The sequence below is a fragment of the Perissodus microlepis genome, chromosome 7 (assembly GCF_051167445.1).
Source record: "Perissodus microlepis isolate ML-2025 ecotype Zambia chromosome 7, ASM5116744v1, whole genome shotgun sequence".
Taxonomy (NCBI): Eukaryota; Metazoa; Chordata; class Actinopteri; order Cichliformes; family Cichlidae; genus Perissodus; species Perissodus microlepis.
This window is the reverse complement of record NC_140467.1, coordinates 1,067,560-1,080,514: the sequence shown is the minus strand read 5'-3', so window position 1 is coordinate 1,080,514 and position 12,955 is coordinate 1,067,560. Positions and strand designations below refer to the sequence as shown.

Sequence of the window (12,955 nt, the reverse complement as noted above, 5' to 3'; positions counted from 1 at the left end):
CAAACATTGGCTCCATATTTGCTCGAACCATCTTAGTGTAATCCGAGGTAATTTGTATCCCCAAATACCTCAAACCATTCACGGACCACCGAAACTCCCACTGTTTAAATAAAGTATGGGGGCAGTGTCCTGACTTAGGCATTGCCTCTGATTTATCCCAGTTGACGCGATACCCTGAAAGCAGCGTAAAGCTTTCTATACATTCTAATAGGGCTGGAATTGACTTCCCAGGCTGGGTCATGAGTAACAACATATCATCTGCATATAATAGAAGCTTATGTTGACTATTACCCATCGAAATTTCAAATATATTTACATTATTTTTGTGCCAAAGGCTCTATAGCAATTACAAAAAGCCCGGGGCTAAGGGGACAACCCTGTCTTGTGGATCTCTGTAAAAGGAATAGGTCTGATATGAGCCCATTCGTCAATACTCGCGCTGAAGGCGAATCATATAATATCTTTATCCACCTAATAAAATTGTCACCAAAACCAAACTTTTATAATGTCTTAAACAGATAATCCCACTCAACACAATCAAAAGCTTTTGCAGCATCCAGCGATAGGGCCACTGTTGGATATACTGAATCATATACATAATTTTGCAAATTAACCAACCGCCTAATATTATCTGAACCATAGCGGTTTGGAACAAAACCAGATTGGTCTGCATGAATTATTTTCACCATTACTACTTTTAATCGACCCGCTAAGACCTTTGCCAAGATTTTTTGGTCAGAATTCAGCAAAGATATGGGGCGGTAACCACTTGGGTCTAAAGGGTCTTTCCCAGTTTTAAGAATAAATGTTATAAGTCCAGAGTGCATTGACTGAGGTAATGAGCCTACTTTGAACGCCTCATTATAAACATCGAGCAACAGGGGACTTAACATATCCTCAAATGCTCTATAGAAATCCAATGGTAACCCATCTAATCCTGGAGCTTTATTAAGTGGCATACTGTTAATTGCACGGGTAATCTCCTCCACTGTAATTGGAGCATCTATAATCTGCTGGTCAGTAGTAGAAAGCTGTGGTAGGTTTAAATCAGTAAAGAATGCTTCGAATTTCTGTTCATCTAAACTACCTTGTGTAGAATAAAGATTATTGTAAAAGGCCCTGAATCCATCATTTATATGTCTAATAGAAGTTGAAATAACCCCATCTGATTGTCGTATGCCTGGGATATGGTTCATACCGTCTTTCTGTTTAAGACGGTATGCTAATAAACGACTCGGCTTTTCTCCCATTTCCCAATATGCTTGATTAATGCGAAATAAAGCGTATTCTGCCTTTCTGTTGTACAGTACATTCAACTTATATTTAACTTTAACAATTTTATTCAACGTAACTCTGTCTTTTGTATGGGAATGTACTGCCTCAAGTGCCTTTAATTTGGCTTCTAACGTAATGATATTCTTGTTAGCTGCCTTCTTTTTAAAGGAAGCATAAGAAATTATCCTCCCCCTTAAGTATGCCTTCATAGCATCCCACCAAGTAGCCAATGTAGTGTCCTCTCGATTATTTGTCTGTTTGTAAAATTGTATTTCATCTCTTATCAATTTAATAAACCCAGAGTCTTTAATTAAGGACACATTTAAATGCCATCTGCGGCTTTGAGGAATCTGTAAAATATTTCCAAGACATAGAAAAATTGGCACATGGTCCGAGAATACTATATTACCAACACTTGAATCTATAGAGTTATTCACTAAGGCTTCAGAAATAAGAAAGTAGTCGATTCTAGTATAAACATTATGAGGCGGAGAGTAAAAGGAATATTCCCTGCCTTCTGGATGCATTGTCCGCCAAATATCATTCAGACCTAAATCTGAGGTCATCTGCCTTATGGCAACTACAGATTTACTCTCTGTGCCTCTCCTAGGAAGTGATCTATCTAGGTCTTGATCCAGTATTTGATTAAAATCTCCTCCTACCACTATTTGTGCACCTTCTAATTCCAAAAGATACTGTGACAGGTTATGAAAAAAGGCGAGTATGTCCGCATTAGGTGCATAGATATTGCATAAAATTATTGGTGTGTCCAGTAGTTGTCCATAAACCAATATAAATCTACCTTCCTTATCTGTTATTAATTTTGTTTCAGTAAAGCTAACTGCTTTATGAATCAGAACCGACACTCCCCTACTTTTACCAGTTCCAGGACTGGAAAAGACTTTACCTACCAAGGAACATTTAAGTTTTAAGGCTTCTGACTTGCACATGTGCATTTCTTGAATAAAGGCTATATCAACTCTTGATAACTTTAGATATGTTAACATTTTCTTCCTCTTAATCCCGTTATTCAACCCCTTAACATTCCAGCTGGCTATTTTGAAATCTGTCTGTCTATCCATGTTATATGTTGTCTCCTTGACCTGGAGACAACATATAAGATGACACCGCCATGGACCTCAACCAGCAGGCTTTGTGTTACCTGTTTCTTTATACAGGAGCATGTAGGGGTGGACTGCCTTTTTATTTGATTACCCTTTTCTCATGTTTTTGTTAGTTAGGGACATTTTGGGGGACGTTATACTCTTACTTGTTAAACACATGCTCCCATCCACTCTCTTGGTCCAGAAGCTCCATAATCCAAGTGTCCCAACTCAGGTCTGATGGCATGTTTTCAGTGGTGTTTTTAACCTCTTGGGAACTTTCACTACATTCCTTACTTGATGCAGAAAGAAGAAACGAGTCAGGGATGCATAGCAAGCACAACAAGACACCAGCAGTCCAGACCTTTCACCAACTGAAGACATTTGCAGCACCATAAAACATGACAGAGAAGAGCTGGGACTATGCGAAAGGGTGAAGTGCTGCAGTAAAGTTGCAATGGTCCTATCTTTTATACAGTCTATGGTTCACTCTATTAAGATGTGATTATTTCCAAGGCCCATTTAGTTTTAGTTAGCTGAAGCTAAACCAGAAGTTAAAACGAGATGGTGAAAAACATTTTTAGTTAATGTTACGACTGTTGTTGTAATGTTGTCTCATATGTAAATCTGAGTGTGCAGGTGCCTTTCCGTGATTGGTGCATCCATGGGACGGCCCATACAGATTGGCTCATGACCTGGAGACAACATATAAGATGACACCGCCATGGACCTCAACCGGCAGGCTTTGTGTTACCTGTTTCTTTATACAGGAGCATGTAGGGGTGGACTGCCTTTTTATTTGATTACCCTTTTCTCACGTTTTTGTTAGTTAGGGAGATAAGACATTGTCATTTGGTTTTATTCTTTTCATAAATAAGTTTTGTACATCCTTTAGATACGGTCCCTTTTGTTTGTTGTTTTGGGGTCCACCCCGAAGCTATAGTTCGCTCCTAACTAAAATGAAAATTAAAACTAGACTTATAACTGGCTGGCTGGTGTCCTTACCAGTGACCTTGGGTCTGAACTGTGGGCTCCTCTTTCCAGGTGTTCGTACTGCCTGAGTGGGACCAAGATGTGCCGTCTTGCCTCTTTTGGGTTTTCTGCATGTTTCTGGCTCAACATGCAAGTATCCACTTCTTGACGTTCGCTGTTGGTTGCAGCCACTTGAGGTTTTTGGGCTCATTTGGGTTCTCAACACTGGGTGACTTTGATGGGAGTGAAAGCATCCTCACAACATAAATCACCACACTACCTGCTTTTGTTTCAGATTTTTTCTTTATCCTTGTTAACATGTTTGGGTACTGGGTTTGCCTGTAATGCATTTTGTGCTCCAAAAGCTGTTATTTTGTGCAGCTGTGCTCCAAAAGCTGTTAGCATGACCTTTCTTATCATTAGATTGTGCCACACCAGCACCTGAGAGAAAAGCTTTGAGTTTGATTTTGTGTTTTGCAGGCACTCAGGAGAATAAGTCATGATGTTTCTTGTGTTTGTCATGTTAGTATCTCAGTGCTTGTCAATCACCAGTCAACAGTGTCACCACTGTGAACAACATCCTGCGACCGTTTGAGCCAAAACCTTCGAGAAGTCCCTGCAGCCGCTTCAAAACTCATCACTGAGCTCGATCTCTCTTTTAACACGCTGGAGACAACAATGAAAGATGACTTTCTTTCATATGCTGCTTTGAGGGCTTTGTTCGTGAACAACAACAGAATCAAAACCATCCATGAAGAGACATTTCACCCGCTGATTAATTTGGAGAAACTGGACTTCCACAAACCAGTTGGAGACTTTGTCTTCTGGATGGTTTCAGAACCTGATTTCTCTCCACTATTTCAATCTTTTGGGAAACAAATATACAACACTGGGTCCGGGAAACCTTTTCCTGCCACTGAGAAGCTTGAAGACCCTCCATTTTTGAGGAGCTTTCCTTCAGTCTGTCAGTGAAAGGGATTTTTTTTTTTAACCTTGAAACTGCCGTGACCCTGTCCAAAGACCAACTGGCCGGGTCAGTCATGGATATTCACAAATACCCCATAGTACTGGTGGAAATGAAGTATCGAGGGAAAATCCATGTTCAGACCATGTTCAGTGTGTCGTGACACTTGCACGATGGAAGAACACACCCACTTGTTGGTGCCAGAAGAGCCACTGAGAAATTATTGTTTTAGCTGGCTCATTACAAGTCGATGGCTGGTCACCTGGAATAAGGTAAAACTCTGGAGCGAATAATTGCCCGATTTTACTGGCCAGGAAACTGTTTTAGACTTAGAGCTTTTTATTGTCATTGTGCAGTTTCTAGCACAGTGAAATTGGGTAAGTGGAGAGCATAGAGCCGCTGTATCTGTGCGCACCACCATCTTGCATTTTTTGCATGTTTGGATGTGCGCCGATGGTGTGCGTCCAGTGGTGTCAGCTGCTGAACCAGCTGGTCATTCAAAAAGCGCCTTTATGCCCCTCACCATTAATGGAGGTCCCATTTGAGCGCATTGGCATGGACCTCATTTTATCGATGAGAAAAAGAAAGTCTTTAGTTCAGCTGTTGTTAACTGATCTTGACTTTGTTGATTAAACGTTGCAAACCTGCCTTCAGTGTGTCCTGTACATGAGGTCATTTAGTACACCACAGCACGGTGAGTTTTTTGAGCTGATGAAGTTCAGCCAAAACAGGAAACATGCAGCAGGAGACAGTAACTTGTTAAAATGTTATAAAAGGTACAATTAAAGATTTTCACCCTTTAATTGATCCAAGGATAAATGTCTAATTTGGTCAAAATTTTATAAGCCATTTCTGGAGAGACTGCAGTGGAAATGTTGTCACTTTTGGACTTTGCTACCTGCAGCTAAACATTTGCAGCTAAATCATTGATTTAAAAGCAGAAGCTGCAACTGATCGAGGGAATATTTGTCTGAAAACTTAAACTGAACTCCAAGGGTACCATTGCTCCAGCTTACCATCTTTACCTGAGTGAATCAGTTTGTTGAACAATCTAAATGATTCAGAAACTTCTGTGACATCAACTTAACTAAGGCTCATTACAAATTTCACAAAACACTGCTGAATACTTTTAATATTTTTTTATTAGTTATTTTTGTTTTTGTTGTTATTTTGATTTTAATAAAACAAAAAAAATAAAGAATTAAATAATTTCTTTATTTTTTAATTTAATTTATTTTACAAATAAATTAATAATAATATTAATAATAATAACAACAAATTAGTGATGTCAGCATTAACGTCATTAGTTAAAATGACGTTAACGCTGACAGCACTAATTTGTTGTTCCCAGAGAGCAAGCCAAACACTGGTCCAGAAAAGGACGATCTCTAGTAGTGGTGCACTACTAGTAGATTTTGTTTTAACCTCCTAGGACCTGGTGTCCACATATGTGGACATAACATTTTGGGTTGTCTAGACCAAAATACAAAATTTTGCTCTTCAAAAACCTGATATCCACTTATGAGGGAGGACATTACACTGCCACTGTTCAATCGAAATTTAAAATGAACGTCCTCATATGTGGATCTCATTGTTTTGAGAAACAAAAAAAAGATAGTCCGAATCTGATGTCTTTGTTTTTACATCGATCAGGTCCCAATCAACCCAAATGGCACAGAGAAATTAAAAATGCATGCCATGAAAGAGTTCAGGTCTTAGGATGTTAAAAATGTCCCTGCTGATGAGACCAGTGAATGTGGGGCGACGGTGGCAAGAAAAAACTCCCTCCTGGAGGAAGAAATCTTGGGAGGAACCAGGCTCTCTGCGAGGACCCTTCCTCCTGAGGGCAATACTTACCAGTACTTGTCCTCCAGTGTGCGATGGTGGGCTGGGACGACTGCTGTTCCTTCTCAGCATGATGATGACCTTAACTTCCTTCCTTCCTTCCATTTCCTGTTTCAGAACTGAGAATGAAGACAAAACTGGTTAACAAGGTAACAGGACATTTAAAAATTCTCTCACTTCAGGATGAGATGCTGTGTCTTCTTACGTTTCTCTTGTAAAACAGGATGTAGGCCGAGTGCTGCTGTTCCTCACAAGCTGCAGATCCAGTTGTGTGGAGCACCTGTGCGTCATTATAGGTGAGCCAGCGATCTGATGTAGAGTGCTGACTCTCCTCAGGATGGACAGAACTACAGATGTAGTGTCCTGAAATCACATTAAGACAAATGAATCCAACTTCTGGAAGTCAACTGATTCAAGCAAACAGTGATTTTGACTTAGTGCTTCTTAGAACATCAAAAGCTTTTGTGTGTGAGTCCTTCACTGAAAAGTAGCAAGTTTTCATTTTCTGTTTGTAACAAGTCTGTTGTTTTACCTGACTCTGTGCCTCCATAATGACTGATGATGCTGACAAGACTGTAACAGCCACCACCCTGAGAAGGAACAAATCCAAAGAGTGTTAGTTTCATAAAGTCTCACATCAGTGCCATAATTAAGCTGATTTGCTGAGGCTACGTCCACACGAATGCGTTTTCGTTTGAAAACACATCGTTTTCTCTCCGCTTTGACCTCCCGTCCACACTGAGACGGCGTTTTCCTCGAGGAAAAACACAGCATCTGGAAAACGCTCTCGAAAACGCATACATTTGAAAACGGAGCTGTCCCGTCGCAGTGTGGACACTCGAAAACGCAGACTTTCTAAAACGATGACGCATTTTAGTCATGTGATGCAGTCATGTGAGCAATTAAACAAAGATAGCCGAGTGCATTATACAGCAGTTGTTTTGATTGCTCTCAACTTTGACAGCCCTAAAAAAGATTAATATCAGTTTGTACATGCTCCGGATAGCTTTTCTTCAAATTCTGTAATTCTCACTCACTTTTGCGCATGCGCAGGACTGGAACGTAAGCGTTTTCGGCCGTTTCAATGCAGACGCACAACTATTTGAAAATGACTGAAAACGCTAGTGTGGACACGGAGTTTTCAAATCTATCCGGGCTAGTGTGGACGTAGCCTGAGACGTTCTGCGGTCTGTTTTTACCTGATTGGATGGCACCACCAAGTCCCTCTGCAGCCTGACGGGGTCATCCACCTTCTGAATCTTGTAGGTTTGTGTAAAGCCAAACCTCTTCAGATGCAAGATCAGAACTCTGGCAGAAAAGAAAAAAAACACAAACAAGGTAGAAAATAAGAAGAATGAGTGTCAAACACAAACAGAAGATGGGAGAAAACGACTGCTCAAGTATTGTCTCGAAAAACTCTGATATTTGATGCGCCACAGTTTGGAAACCTGGTCAGTCGATCAATTCTGATGTGACCTTACTCACCTTGGCAGTGTATCAAAAGACGACTTCAGTTCTGAGGCCGTCCCTCCACAATCACAGCGAAATTCTATTTCTTGTTCCTGAACAACAGCACAGAGAAAACAGGCTTTATGGTAGAAAGAAATCTCAACATATGCACACACACATACACACAAACACTAACAAAAAAGGTGTGTTAAGATCGCTGACACTACAACTCTATTGGAATTTGTGATCTTACCTTCAAGTATGTCTCTAACATGTTTTTAACAGACCCCTCTGGAACCAGGTCAAGAGACAAGCTGGTGAATTCCTCTTGCTGTGACGATTGGTGACCGCAGCTACACATTTCAGGAGTAATGTAGTTAAAGTAAAGATCAGGTAGGTGGAAAAGAGGTATATGAAAATATTGCAACCAGCTCTGCGTTTCTGAAAGACAGGCTTACCTCTTGCATGTCCTCATGTTTTCCATTTTAAAAATGTGATGGTCTTCTACTGGGCAGGTATAACTTTGGCCCAGGAGAGCTGCGTTCCTCTCCAGGTGAGGTGCGAGCCTTTTGACCTCATTGAGGAACAATGTTAGGAATTCATGAGCGTCCTGAAAGAAAAGCAGAGAGATTTAAAACAGTACATCAAAATCAGAAGGTAAAGCAAAAAACGAAATGTCCAAATAGCTGACGCACTTTCTGTGCACTGCCGGTGTATTCAGGAGCTTGATTGCTGAATGCCTTCTTAAAAGCTCTTAGGTGGTGATCTTTAAGGCCATAATCTGTTGACTCATGACAGTCCCTGACATCAATGAGCCTTCTGTAGAAAGGAAAGGGTAAACAGACATTTCTGCTGTTAGATCTCTTTGTTCTTCAGGTTTTTGAAGAAAGTAGAAGGTTGACGTAGCGCACCTTAAGAGCTGAGCTTCTGGATCTGTGCTCCACAAAACCTCCTGACGCCCGATGTCTCTTATGAACTCCTCGATGTTGAGGAGGCTCTGCAGGCAGGAGTTCATGTAGCAGGTGTTTCCGATGTTTGGAAACCTGACACACACGCACAACGTTTACAGTATCAGTGTAAAAGAATTCATTTTCTCCACTTTGACAAAGTGAGCTTTGGTCTTTGTGCACCACGTGTACTCACCCGAAGCAGTCTGTAGTCTCAGTTTGACTTTCTATTATTTTTCCACCGCATGCTACACTGCTCCAAAAAGGTAAAAACACGAACACAAAATTAGGAAAGATGTCAGGATGCTGAGCAGTGTATGTGCATGTATGCATGAGCTTTGAAGTTGAAACATTTTGGAGGACGTCTTTCTCTTACCTGTTAAACACATGCTCCCATCCACTCTCTTGGTCCAGAAGCTCCATAATCCAAGTGTCCCAACTCAGGTCTGCTGGGATCTTTTCCGTGGTGCTTCTTACCTGATATATATATAGGACATAGCTGTGTGCCTCATTGCTCTTAATTGCTCTCATTTAAATGCTTGATGACAGTGACTCTTTCCATAAAACATACCTTCCCGGATTTAAAAAGAGACCAGCGAGACCTTTTTTGTGTCTTCACAGTGTTGCTCTCTGCCTCTGCATCGCTGTCAGTTTGCTGCAGAGGACGAACAAACATAAGTTTATTAAAAAAGTAAAGTCACTTAAAATTAACAAGTACATTTTAAAGAGAATGTGCATTTCATATGTTTTGTGTAAAAGCAAACCGAGGAACAGCAGAAGAAGTGTCTCCATTTTCTCTTCTTTTGACCATTTTCAGGGTTAGCTGGTGTGGCAGCAACAGAAGCATCCGGGATGCTGATGAGGACAAAAGTGTAAATGTTGTGGAAATTTATAAGAAGGAGCACATTTTGCTAATACAGATTGCTAATAAAAATGAATAACTGTAATGGAATACCAACATGAACAAAATCATGTATTTTATACATTTACACTCTACATTTTCAAACGCTAATCTCTGCATCCATATAAATAATAGACAAGACTAGAAGTAGTAAAAAAGATGCAAATACACAAGGTGGAAGAAAAACGCCAATAAAAGGGAAATAAAAGAGCTCCAACTAAAGCACTGCTATAAATATCTCCAGCAGCATTAAAGAGTGGCGCATTTCTTTACCTCTGATGAGACGTAGAAGGAATTTCCTTCTCTGCCACGTTTTGTTTGTGTAATTTCTGTTTAGAAACAAGAAAACCAACATCAGTAATGGCATAAAACAAACATACCAAGTGGGTCTCTCCATGAAAAGTGTCCAGTTAGAAAATTTGGTATTATTTCATATTATTTATCACTTTAGTGAGCTGTCAGCTCATGAAGCAGATATATAGGAATATCTTTAAATTAAATAAAAACAATTTATTCATGCTTTAAATTGAGTTTTAAAGTTTGTCCTATGAGATACAAAATCCTTCACTTGGTTCTGATCAAAATTCAGTTTTTACAGAAATCATCCATGAAGCTTCAAAAACGCTTATTCACCATAAAAAATATTTAGAGAAACATCCTGCAAGTCTCTTCGAACTTACCTTTCTGTGAAAAAAAAACGTTTAAACATCTTTGAACTTAATTTGAGGACATAGCTGTGTGCTAAATTGCTCTTAATTCTTCTCATTTAACTGTGATGAGTAAATGCTTGATGACAGTGACTCTTTCCATAAAACATACCTTCCAGAATTTAAAAAGAAACCAGCGACACTTTTTTTGTGTCTTCACAGTGTTGCTCTCTGCCTCTGCATCGCTGTCAGTTTGCTGCAGAGGACGAACAAACATAAGTTTATTAAAAAAGTAAATTCACTTAAAATTAACAAGTACAATTTAAAGAGAATGTGCATTTCATATGTTTTGTGTAAAAGCAAACCGAGGAACAGCAGAAGAAGTGTCTCCATTTTCTCTTCTTTTGACCATTTTCAGGGTTAGCTGGTGTGGCAGCAACAGAAGCATCCGGGATGCTGATGAGGACAAAAGTGTAAATGTTGTGGAAATTTATAAGAAGGAGTACATTTTGCTAATACAGATTGCTAATAAAAATGAATAACTGTAATGGAATACCAACATGAACAAAATCATGTATTTTATACATTTACACTCTACATTTTCAAACGCTAATCTCTGCATCCATATAAATAATAGACAAGACTAGAAGTAGTAAAAAAGATGCAAATACACAAGGTGGAAGAAAAACGCCAATAAAAGGGAAATAAAAGAGCTCCAACTAAAGCACTGCTATAAATATCTCCAGCAGCATTAAAGAGTGGCGCATTTCTTTACCTCTGATGAGACGTAGAAGGAATTTCCTTCTCTGCCACGTTTTGTTTGTGTAATTTCTGTTTAGAAACAAGAAAACCAACATCAGTAATGGCATAAAACAAACATACCAAGTGGGTCTCTCCATGAAAAGTGTCCAGTTAGAAAATTTGGTATTATTTCATATTATTTATCACTTTAGTGAGCTGTCAGCTCATGAAGCAGATATATAGGAATATCTTTAAATAAAATAAAAACAAATTGAGTTTTAAAGTTTGTCCTATGAGATACAAAATCCTTCACTTGGTTCTGATCAAAATTCAGTTTTTACAGAAATCATCCATGAAGCTTCAAAAATGCTTATTCACCATAAAAAATATTTAGAGAAACATCCTGCAAGTCTCTTCGAACTTACCTTTCTGTGAAAAAAAAACGTTTAAACATCTTTGAACTTAATTTGAGGACATAGCTGTGTGCTAAATTGCTCTTAATTCTTCTCATTTAACTGTGATGAGTAAATGCTTGATGACAGTGACTCTTTCCATAAAACATACCTTCCTGGATTTAAAAAGAGACCAGCGAGACCTTTTTTGTGTCTTCACAGTGTTGCTCTCTGCCTCTGCATCGCTGTCAGTTTGCTGCAGAGGACGAACAAACATACGTTTATTAAAAAAGTAAAGTCACTTTAAATTAACAAGTGCAATTTAAAGAGAATGTGCATTTCATATGTTTTGTGTAAAAGCAAACCGAGGAACAGCAGAGGTGTCTCCATTTTCTCTTCTTCTTTTGAACATTTTCAGCAACAGGAGCATCCGGGATGCTGATGAGGACAAAAGTGTAAATGTTATTTTTCAAAGTGGAAATTTTTAACAAGAAGTACATGCTGGAGATTGCAAATAAAAATGAATAACTGTAATGGAACAAAATCATGTATTTTGTACATTTACACTCTACATTTTCAAACGCTAATCTCTGAATCAATATAAATTATAGACAAGACTAGAAGTAGTAAAAAAGATGTAAATACAAAACACCAATAAAAGGGAAATAAAAGAGCTCCAACTAAAGCACTGCTATAAATATCTCCAGCAGCATTAAAGAGTGGCGCATTTCTTTACCTCTGATGAGACGTAGAAGGAATTTCCTTCTCTGCCACGTTTTGTTTGTGTGATTTCTGTTTAGAAACAAGAAAACCAACATCAGTAATGGCATAAAACAAAGTATATGGTATGAAAATACAAAATCCTTCATTTGGATTCAAAATTCAGTTTTTACAGAAATCATCCAAGAAGCTTCCTTAAAAGTTTCAAAAATGCTTGTTTACCATAAGAAAATATTCAGAGAAATGTGCTGCGAGTCTCTTCAAACTTACCTTTCTGTGAAAAAGAAGTTTAAACATCTTTGGACTTGATGCGATCGCAGCGAAAATCTCCTCAGCTTTGCAAAAGTTCAACTGAAAACAAGCAGTCCAAGGTTGTATATTTATAAACTTTCAGCATAGAATGTTCATACCCTGAACAGCAAACATCATCATTATGATGTATGGGGCTAATTTGCATATTTTGGAATGTATGCTCATTTGAACTGTGTGGTACTCGTCTCCAAGCAACTGCTACAAAAACAGGTCAAGTCAAGTGGCTTTTATTGTCATTTTAACCACGTGCAGAGGTACTGTACAGAGTGAAATGAGACAGCGTTCCTCCGAGACCCTGGTGCTATATATGACATATACGGACAAACCCAGGACTACATAAAGTGCAGTGTGCATAAACTGCAAAAATAAACAAGACAAAACAGTGCAAAACTAGACAGAACAGGACGATACAGACACAAGACAATGGAAATGTGCAAAATGCTGAGTATTGTGCAAAAGTAACTTGGTGTCTGTATGTATGTGTGTGTGTGTGAGATACTGCAGATAAGTGCTTGGTAGTGACGTGTGTGAAGGTGTGCGTGTGCCAGTGCAGTCACTGAGTGTTCAGGGGTCTGACGGCTTGTGGGAAGAAACTTTTCCGTAGTTTGGTAGCGAGGGCCCGGATGTTCTGGGACCTCTTTCCAGAAGGCAGCAGGGTGAAGAGTGTGTTTGAAGGCTGTGTGGGGT

The 12,955-nt window shown here is 39.1% G+C and overlaps 1 protein-coding gene across 1 annotated transcript; it reads right to left on the bottom strand.

Annotated features, from left to right (window-relative positions):
- Nucleotides 1-5,633: 5,633 nt before the first annotated feature.
- On the bottom strand, nt 5,634-11,055 carry LOC146382220 (ubiquitin carboxyl-terminal hydrolase 37-like). The gene is made up of 16 exons (XM_084932696.1): nt 10,879-11,055; nt 10,469-10,559; nt 10,276-10,359; nt 9,730-9,785; nt 9,320-9,410; nt 8,932-9,210; nt 8,752-8,808; nt 8,520-8,651; nt 8,304-8,427; nt 8,067-8,218; nt 7,862-7,961; nt 7,645-7,721; nt 7,359-7,467; nt 6,692-6,749; nt 6,365-6,522; nt 5,634-6,278 (listed from the first exon to the last, which is right to left on the bottom strand). The coding sequence occupies exons 6-16, from the start codon at nt 9,084-9,086 to the stop codon at nt 6,273-6,275; spliced, it is 1,128 nt and encodes a 375-aa protein (XP_084788822.1). The 5' UTR covers nt 9,087-9,210; nt 9,320-9,410; nt 9,730-9,785; nt 10,276-10,359; nt 10,469-10,559; nt 10,879-11,055; the 3' UTR covers nt 5,634-6,272.
- Nucleotides 11,056-12,955: the final 1,900 nt, after the last annotated feature.